This window comes from Cheilinus undulatus, linkage group 2 (assembly GCF_018320785.1).
Source record: "Cheilinus undulatus linkage group 2, ASM1832078v1, whole genome shotgun sequence".
NCBI lineage: Eukaryota > Metazoa > Chordata > Actinopteri > Labriformes > Labridae > Cheilinus > Cheilinus undulatus.
In genome coordinates, this window is record NC_054866.1 from 21,393,198 (window position 1) to 21,403,419 (window position 10,222).

Genomic DNA, 10,222 nt, shown 5'->3' on the forward strand with positions numbered 1-10,222 from the left:
TAGAGCCCACTGGCTACAAGATTTTTAATAGATTAAATAACCTCCTTGATAGTCCATGTGTGCAAAATGGAAAAGGTGCATCTGTCTGAGTGTGTGCGCTGAAATGCAGGCTCATCCTCATCATTCCAGTCCGTCAAAATGACGGACAGCCTTCAAAATCCTCCGTCATCCTCAGTGATGGAGAATATTCGGTTAACGCGACCTCTGCCTCAATGAATGCACTTACTGAAGACGCACCACCTGCGGATTTCCTCTGCGCCCTTCTCTTACACACGCTCCTCTGTCCAGCGCATCCAACAATAATGATGTATGGATTTAAAATAACAATCATTTAAATGTGGAAGTTAAAGCCTGTCTTCTTCATGTGGGAAGCAGATTTATTGATGCGACCATGAATCTTTACTGATGACAGTGTTTACCTTCATAAATGTTTTTAGTTAAAGGTTTTTTTTTTTTCAAGTAAGCCTTAAAAGTGCTGCAACTGGTCACTAAAGAGCCACATGCAGCTTGTGGGCACCAGCGTGTGTAAGTAGTCTGCACCCCCATCACACTTGCGAGTCTTGAACACCCTTTATCTGCAATAATTACCTTAAGTAATTTGTTCGGTTTAAATCTTTATCTAATTAAGACAATTTTGTGGTGTTTTAACATTTGCATATTTTAAAGAGAGTCAATAATAAATCTTATCTTTTTCTACAACTTAATAGGCATATTGACTTGTCGCTCAATTTAAAATTTGTTTTAATAAACAACATTGGTTGAGCTTCAATCCTGTCTCTGACTCTGATTTGCTTGCCTCCAATTTGCTGTCTTATAAGTTTTTAAGGTAAAATTGTGTGTTAGGGGTAAATTTAAATGTTAGTTTCCAAAACATAAGTAAGGTAATTTGGCCTAACCTGGAGCACGGTCACACTTTGTAATCATTAAAAATTTGCATAAAATATTTTTTCTCTGATCTCTATAATTGCTTTAAGCTACATGAAGAAGAGCCTTAAGTTTGGTCTTTGCTTTGGGCCTCCAGATTGCTAAAACCGCCCCTGCTTCCAGTCAGTTTTATTCCGATAATGGAGCTCTCGATGACCCACCCAGCCAGGAGTTTTTATGTTTGTGTGAATATGAGCCTGAGATCTCTGACTCTCTCAGTGTGCTGTGTGACGCTCAGCCTTCAACATGTATCTGCTGCTCGTGCTCGGAGTCGTGATCGGTGTAGGTTATATTTTCCGGGAGATCGTGGTGAAGGGGAAGAGATGCACGAGCACGGTGAAGTTGCACGGGAAGACTGCGATAGTGACAGGTAAGGAGCGAGTCTGATGTACGACATAAAGTAAGCCGTGCTCATTAACAATGGTTCGCTTTTTGTCTTCGGATGTGTGCGACATATTAAACACATTACGTAACAAGAAACTACTCAAGTCATTATTAGTGATACCAGTAAGCTACGTAATCTGTTGCCACTGCTGCTGAGTTTAAACCACGACTTTTTAATTTGTTAATTTGCAGAAGTAGGCCTACTGCTATACATCCAGAGCATTTATATTGACGCATTTTCTTTGCCTTTGTGCACGCTTTCAACTTTGTTCAGCAAACTCGTTCACAACAGCTGCAATTTGGCTTTTTTTATTCTGCTGTTTTCTTTGTTTAATATCTGTAAAAGACGTCTGTAGAAGAATACAGTTTAGATGTACAGTCACTGCTGATTACAGTGCCTTTTAATGCCTGATGCAAAACTTCACTGGGGGCTCCTGTTACCAGTTTTCAGTGCAGTTATGTTAAAATTTTTCTGACATAAACAACAATGTTAATTGAAAAGATTTATTGCAATTTCCTATCTGTTTGTATTATTTTGAAAATATAAAGAATATATGAAGTATTGTAGTCTCTTTCTTTCCACTGTCAGACAATAATTCCTTTTTGTTTCGGTACCTTTTATTGGCAAACCTAAGTCTTCACAGGAATAAAGCATACAGTGCTTAGCAGAGCAAAGAGAGTAGGCTAATAGTTGTCATTGACACTTTGCAAACTGAACATTTTTTAAAGTTTATCAGCCTTTGGGGAGGCCCATTGCCTATTGATAAGCAGTACCTCAGAGTGAGTGCATTAATTTTCCAGGTCAGGCTTGCAGTAGAAATCATTTTAACAGTCACATGACTGCCTTCTTTAAAGGTTTGATCATACGCTTGTACAAGTAACAAAAGTTAAGCCTACAAAATCTGGTGTGCTACTACATTTCCAATCTTTTTTTCTTTTTTTTTTTGCAAATGATCATCCATTAATTCAATCAATTTTTTAACATTTTCTTTTTAAAAAAGATTACCAACACTATTTCTATTTGCAAAAAATGAATGTCCAGCTGAAATCCTAACTAAAAACAACAATATCATAATATATGTCTAATTAGCTGTTTTATGGAATTGTTTTTGCTTCTTTCTGCTTTTCTTTGTCTTCACACAAGTCTCTCTTTCCTTCAAGAAATGGAACATAAATGAATATATTATAAAAAGAGAGATAAAATGAATAATAATGAATTCAAGACAGCAATAACATCTTTACACTAAATGAAATGTGCATTTTCTTGAAAAGCAGAGAAGTGCATACGAAAAAAAAATTGCTTTTACTGGTATAACTTTTCAAACTGTAAAACAAGGAAAACTTCATTCTCAATTGTAATTTAGATCTGGTTCCTTCCACCAATTTTCTTGAAAATCCGCCCAGTACTGTTTCCTTATTCCCACTGAGACACAAACAAACCTCCCTTTTGGTGGTATAACCACCTTATATGGAACAAACAGCCCTGTTTGAGGTATGTAGTTTTAAACATTTCATGTATCACCTTCATGCATCTTTTTCTTTCCACCTGTAGGCAGTAACACGGGCATTGGGAAGGAGACGGCCATAGATCTGGCTAAAAGAGGAGCTCGTGTGATTCTGGCCTGTCGCAGCAGACAGAGAGGAGAGGCTGCACTGGAGGATGTTAAGAGGGTGAGCAGAAAGGATTTACAGTCACATCCCAAACAAGACCACTGTTTAATTCTTTACTGATGATCATATGGATACATTTTTTGTGTTAAAGGTTTATGCTTCTCATATAGTTATTATCATAAAAGATGAATGTCAGAAATAAATATAAAGCAGGCTTTCTTCTGTTTTCATCTCTAAAATTAAATCAAATTAATGTTTGACATCTGCTGCAGGAGAGTGGCAGTAATCAGGTGGTGCTCATGCAGTTGGATCTCAGGAGTCTGAAGTCTGTTCGCAGTTTTGCTGAAACTTTCCTGGAGTCTGAATCTAGACTGGACCTCCTTATTAACAATGCAGGTCAGACTCTTTATTATATGGTGATAAAACTATTCGGTGTTCTGTAATGTCATCACTTCCTCTCTCTCAGCTGGCCGAGCCTCAGGACCCACCATCAATTCCTCAGTGAGAAATTGCAACCCAAATTTCTAATATTTTTCCAACAATCAGATGTATTTGATTAAAAATAGTACAGTTTGGGGCTCAGATGGTGCAAAAAAGGGACAGACTAAAACAAGCATGTTTTTAAAAAGTTGTATAGATTTTTTCAGGCACATTTAATACATCCTTAATGTACTTTTGGGTCCTGACCCACCAGGTGAGAACTGCTGCTCATTATCTAAAACCATGATAATGGTATTGTAGTGATTTGTAATATCAAAGGTTTGTATGTGGACCCAGGAGCAGAGCCGGAGGCAGATGAAGCAGTTTTAAAAAGTTTGTTGAGGGAAACACGGGAGTGAGGGAGGGGGGAATCCAGGTCCAAGGAGTGGGTGAAGTTTCCAGGGAGACGAGAGGCAGGAGGAGTGAGGAGAGTGAGTGAGTCTTGTGTTCGAGATCGGTGCGAGAGTGTGGCAGTCGTGGCAGAGGTGAGCGAAGCACTGAGGGCACGTGGAGGCACTGGAAAAGACGAGGAGAAGGCGAATTAGTCGAAGCACAATCTGCGATGTTATGTGTTAGTAACGTTAGAACTCCAGTTCCCAGCATGCTCGGTAGAGTTACGCATGCCCAGATATACATAGCGACAGGCAGTTGACGGAAATGTCCTGATATGCAGCAGCACGCAATAAGGTGCATATTCCTGGAAACACATCTAATTTCATTCATGTATTGAATGAAGGTACAACATGGTGTCAGAAGTGGTCGTTTGCAAGTGATGACAGAGAAAGAGAAAATCTGTGACTGGCAACGAGGACCGCGAGTGGAGCTTTACTGAGGAAAAAAAGTCACCGGTCAAGTGAGTAGCACTGTATAGCAAGAGGAGCTAGCTACGTTACCTTGACTGAGATGAAAATGAATGGGCCGGTGTTGTGGGAGAAGAAGAGGACTAATCACCACGAATGGATGCTAATATAGTTCCCGAACACAACCAACTAGAAGAAATTCAATCCGTGGAAGTGCCAATACTCAGACCTGTTGTCGTCATGGATAAGCTAAGTCCACCCTCATGCATGCAGTTAACTAGTAACCTTGCCGATAATTGGAAGCACTTTAAGCAAAGATTCAACATCTATTTAGCAGCGAGTGGAGCAGGGGGTGACAACGAAAAATTGAAAGCGTCCATATTTCTGCATGTAATAGGAGAAGATGCTTTGGACATATATAATAGCTTTCAACTAGATGAAGATACCTTAACATTGACTGCACTAATGGCCAAGTTTGAAGAATATTTTGTGCCTAGCGAGAATGTTAAGTATGAGCAGTGTAAGTTTTTTTTACCCATGACCAGAAACAAGGAGTACCTTTTGACCAGTATCTAGCCGAGCTTCACACACTGAGCAAACCATGTGAATTTGGAGCCCTAAGAGACTCACTTGTCAGAGACAGGATAGTCTGTGGAACTGTGGATAATGCACTCAGAGAAAGACTGCTCCGTGAGACAGGACTGACGCTAGAGAAATGTGTCTCCATATGTAGAGCTGCAGAAACAACCAGTGCACAGGCCAGGGAGCTGCGCAGAGGTGAAACTACAGTACATGCAGTGAAAAAGGAACAGAATAGGAAACCATCTGCCAAACAAAAGGATGCTAGAGAGAAATCAGCTGAGTTTAAGTGTGGTAGATGTGGAGGCAGTCACAAGCCCAAATTGTGTCTGGCTTATGGCAAGTCATGTAATAACTGCAGAAAGAGCAACCACTTCTCCAAATGCTGTAATTTGGCTTCGACAAGAAAGAAAGTCCATGCAGTTGAAGAAGAGGAGGAGGACTTTGTAGTTGACAGTGTACAGACTAGCAGCACTGACAAAGCTGAATGGATTGTGCCAGTAGAGGTAAATGAAACAATAATACCATTCAAACTTGATACAGGGGCCCAGGCCAACCTTCTATCTATGGAGGACTACAAAACGCCGACCGTCAAGAGCAAGATCTATCCTGTGAACAGCAAAGTGACAGGATACACTGGAGAACCGGTACCAGTAAAAGGGGGCTGCATAGCAACCTTCAAAAGCAAGGGAAGAAAGATCAAAGCACAGCTACTGAACGTGGACAAAAGGGTTCAACCCATCCTCGGACTCAGTGCATGTGAAAAGCTTAGTCTGGTCAAGAAAGTGTTTGTAGTGACATTGTCAGAGACCTCAAATGATCACAACTTGCTCATGGAGGAGTACAGAGACTGTTTTGAAGGACTTGGACGTCTACCCAATGAACACAAAAGACACGTGGATGAAAGCGTGCCTCTAGTTGTGCACCCCTGCAGGAAAATTCCGTTCAACCTCAGGGCAAAGCTGAAAGAGGAATTGGCACCCATGGAAAGAATGGAGGTCATAAAGAAGATTGATGAGCCTACAGAATGGGTCAGCTCACTAGTACTGGTGCAAAAGAAGACAGGTGCGTTAAGAACATGCCTTGATCCAAAAGACCTTAATAAGGCAATTAAGAGAGAGCATTTCAAACTACCAACCAGAGAAGAAATCATGGCACAGTTTGCTGGTGCAAAATGGTTCAGTAAACTGGACGCGTCATCTGGTTTCTGGCAGCTAAAACTAGATGAGGAGAGTTTGAAGCTTTGTACCTTCAACACGCCCGAGGACAAGTACTGCTTTCTTTGTCTGCCATATGGCATCTTGTCGGCACCTGAGGTCTACCACAAGACCATTCACATGATTTTTAAGCACATACCAGGAGTTGACACCATGATGGATGATATCATTGTTTGGGGTCTACTAGAGAAGAACATGACAAAAGACTGAGACAAGTACTTGACAAAACAAGAGAGGTCAACCTGAAATTAAATAAAGACAAATGATATGCAGCAGCACGCACTAAAGTGCATATTCCTGGAAACACGTCTCATTTCATTCATGAATTGAATGAGGGTACAACACAATCAAACATGAAAAAACTTGCAAAGATAAATCTTTGATGTCGTGTGAGAGTCTTGAGAAGGCCTTGATACCACTAGAGAGAGGGAATCATCTGGCGCCTGCATCTTCTCAGAGTGGAGCTTAAGAGTGAGTGTGGTGATTGCGGTGATGACGTGCAGGTGCAGAGGTGTCAGTGCTGATCAGCGCAGGTGCGCCCAACCTCTGTAAAGAGAACCAAAGAAAACTCGCGGCAGGAAGTGGCTCCCAGGAACTTTTCAAAATAACATGAGAAATGTGCAATCACCACAGGTATGATGATGACAGTTACAGTTAAGCACAGAAAAAATAGTACGGTTGTCAAGTGTTTTACAAGCGGGTTCTTCAAAACCTTTTCTTTTGAAACTCCAGGTTTAGTGATCTACAGTTTAAAATATTTGGAAACCACAAGTGTTGTGTATATAGCAGATAAAAAGGCTGGGAAATGAACTGTATATAATGAAAGACTGATTCCCAGTGGCTGCACAGTGTGCACTGATTGAATCTGAATTAAGATGACAGATAAGATCAGAGTAAAAAAAATGAAATAAAAGCTGAATTCTCTGAGCTTGCTGGAAGCTTAAGGATTAACAGGGGTTTAACATTATAAAAGCTCCTTCATGTCTCTTTTCTCTGTCCCAGGAATTTTCATGCAGGGTAAGACAGAGGATGGATTTGGGATGATGTTTGGTGTCAATCACCTTGGTCACTTCCTGTTAACCAACCTGCTGCTGGATCGTCTGAAGACGTCTCAGCCCAGCAGGGTGGTCAATGTGTCGTCTTTGGCTCATAACTTTGGGAAAATCGACTTTGACTGCCTGAACACGCACAAAGCTCTGGGACAAGGGTCTTTGTTCTCAGATGTTTTTAGGATTTACTCCCATAGCAAGCTGTGCAACGTCCTCTTCACCCACGAACTCGCCAAGAGGCTGAAAGGGACCCAGGTCACCTGCTACACCCTTCATCCAGGTGAGTGTGTTGGACCTATCAGGCAAAAATGCTTTGGTCTGTGGGAGGCAGGAACCAGTTTTGAGCTACTTTCCTTGTAGCAGGCAGAATTTTTGGCATTCAAATGATCAGAATTAAATCTACCTTTTTTTTTTTTGCCAAGTACGTTTACACGTGCAAGAAATTTAATTTGCTGTTTTTTGTGCAAAACAGTTGTGACTATTAAAACCGTCAGTCCCTATGCCTAAAGGTACAGTAAATGGAATAAGGTAATGTATAAAAGCAATATAAAAAATATTGATCAGAATTGGAATAAAACAAAAAATATTCAGTGTTCAGGCATATACATCTTTATGTATTCTACTTTTAATACTCAACTATGTTAGCTTTAGGAGACATCGTGTTGATGTTTTCATAGAGAGTATAAAAATAAAAGTGATATTTGATTGTGTACCCTTAGTTTTAGATGAATAAGGGGATGCACATGATACTGAGATTTTCCTTAGAAAAGCAAAAGAGGGGGCACAGATGGCCTAGTGGTTAAGGTGTACGTCGGAGGCCTGGGTGCAAGTGGCTCCTTTCCTGCATGTCTCACGTCCACTCTCTCATCCATATTTCTGACTCAATCTACTGTATATAAACAAAGGCATAAAATGAACATAAATGAATAGAAATAAACAAAAGTAATTGTCAGCTGAGATTCTTAATTACCTCTCTTCTGCTTTTTTTAGATATAGTTTTTAACTTTAACTGCAGTTAATGAAATATGAATCACATGAAATGTAATTACTTTCCATTTCCAAATAGTTTTAAGTCCGTATTGACAGAATACAACAATTCTTTATGTGTTGGTGTGGTTATGAAATGCATGCAAGAACATATATTTTTTGTCTTGATTTAAGCTTTATTATTAAATTATTTACAACATATATTTTTTGTCTTGATTTAAGCTTTATTATTAAATTATCTAAAACAGTGCTGCACTGCTCCTCAAGTGTGGTCTGAACCATGACAAATTGGTAGGAGACCGCTTCTATTCTGTCAAATACAGTGTTAAAAACAGTTGTTTATTTAAAAAAAATATGCAAGAGCGTATACACAAAATGGCTCATTGACACCCAGTGATCCCATGTTAAAGGCTTTTGCACTTAGGAGCTTGGTTTTAGTTGCTGTCTGTGTTAGAGACCCAGTTAACATTAACAAATGAGCATAGAGATTTTCTCAATAAACACTTTGCTATGCTTTTACTTTGTTACTTGTCCTGTCTAAATGTAAGAGTGCTTAACTGAAATATTTTGAAAGAAAATAAGGAACATCTGGTATGTCAAAAGGTAATTCATCATGTAAAAATCTAAACTACAGACCAAAATAATTTGGCACCAATAGAAAAGTAAACCATCCAAAGAAAATGTGAAATATTTTGGCACCAGTTTGGCTCAGTGGGTAGAGCAGGTGCGCATGTACAGAGGCCATTGACTTTAACGCACTGTTTGCCAGATCAGTTCCTAGTGTCCTACCCATGCTTCCTATCTCTCTTCAGCTGTCCTACCATATCAAATTAAAAAAAGCCCAGAAAATCTTTAAAAAAAGTTTATCATCACAAAATGCAGATTGCTTTTAACTTGTCCACTGAGCTGTCTGGGGGTTTTGTAATTAGACATTCAAAGGAGTGGCACAGCTGTTTGCCATCACTGTGGGAGATGGAAGATACTGCAGCTGGTTAAAGGGACAACTTTATTAATACAATCTAAAGAACTGAATGCATTATTTTCTGATTTTATTTGCAACACAGTTAATTGATTAACACTCAGAGTCATTAGAATTTTGAACAGAGGTGCAATTTATTGTTGTTAAGATTCATTAAATGTATCAAAAGAGGGAGGATAACTAATAATACACCCAACAAGAGCTGGAGTCTGACATTTAATAGATTGGTGAGGTTTGATTTGTAGATGAATTACTGCATGTTGTTAATGTGTGCATCATATGCAGACTTTTTTTTTTTCCAAGTATGAGCTAATGATGGTGATGAATGTTTAGTATGAAAAATTCAAATCATGGTCATGTAACAGATTTGAGCTTGGAAAGTGTTTTTTTTTTTCAAACAGTTATTTAAAAATACCAAAATATGCATCATCAATATTGCCAAGGAAACAAAAATTCACATCTGGATGCATTTTATGTGCAAATTGGATTGAAGCAGCTGCAGATCAGGCATCTAAAACTTTTTGTTGTTTTTCAGGAGCCATCAACTCAGAGTTGGCAAGGAACACTAGCTCCATTTTTCAGCTTTGTCTGAGGCCCTTCACTGCATACTTCTTCAAGAACACTGTCCAGGGAGCCCAGACCACCCTGCACTGTGCTCTGCAGGAGGGACTCGAACCTCTGAGTGGACGCTACTTCTCCAACTGCACCTTGAGAAATGTGTACGCTAAAGCCAAGGATGACGCTGCAGCCAAGAAGCTGTGGGAGCTCAGCGAGAGGTTTTGTGGGCTTGCTTGAAAAGCCCAAAATCCCTGACTATAACACCATTAATGCCACACATTAACTATTTCAAGAAGTTTTTTGAAGCTCCCAAGGCATTCATGAACAGGTGAGATTAGGTGAGGCAAAGTTTTGCCAGTCCTTCACTGCCGCTCCTCTTTGCTAACAGAACAGAGGAAGAAGTCAGACCAATCATTCAGCTAATAGAACGCAGTCTGTTTTTATGGCACAAATAATATAATGACCATATTTGTAGCATTTTATAAGAGCTGTTGTAAATGTAAAACATTACCAGATAAGGCCCAGCTTTTTCAATGCATTTTTTGTCTCTAGTTATTCATGACAAATCAACAAAAGAATCAATTTACTCTAGTGCATGATTTGTTTTTATTTCAAAGGATTGTTTGCTGCATTTAAACAATAAAACCTTTATTA

General features: G+C 39.5%; 1 protein-coding gene across 1 annotated transcript; it reads left to right on the plus strand.

The window, feature by feature from the left end:
• Nucleotides 1-1,101: 1,101 nt before the first annotated feature.
• On the plus strand, nt 1,102-10,222 carry LOC121515829 (dehydrogenase/reductase SDR family member 13-like). Its single transcript, XM_041796782.1, has 5 exons — nt 1,102-1,294; nt 2,861-2,979; nt 3,192-3,315; nt 6,998-7,324; nt 9,546-10,222. The coding sequence occupies exons 1-5, from the start codon at nt 1,171-1,173 to the stop codon at nt 9,803-9,805; spliced, it is 954 nt and encodes a 317-aa protein (XP_041652716.1). The 5' UTR covers nt 1,102-1,170; the 3' UTR covers nt 9,806-10,222.

Bases quoted from the DNA above. Each gene is read 5' to 3' on its own strand.
- LOC121515829 (XM_041796782.1), top strand. From the start codon at position 1,171: ATGTATCTGCTGCTCGTGCTCGGAGTCGTGATCGGTGTAGGTTATATT. The intron at 2,980-3,191 runs GTGAGCAGAAAG...CATCTGCTGCAG, and splicing joins CACTGGAGGATGTTAAGAGG to GAGAGTGGCAGTAATCAGGT. The intron at 3,316-6,997 runs GTCAGACTCTTT...TCTCTGTCCCAG, and splicing joins CCTCCTTATTAACAATGCAG to GAATTTTCATGCAGGGTAAG.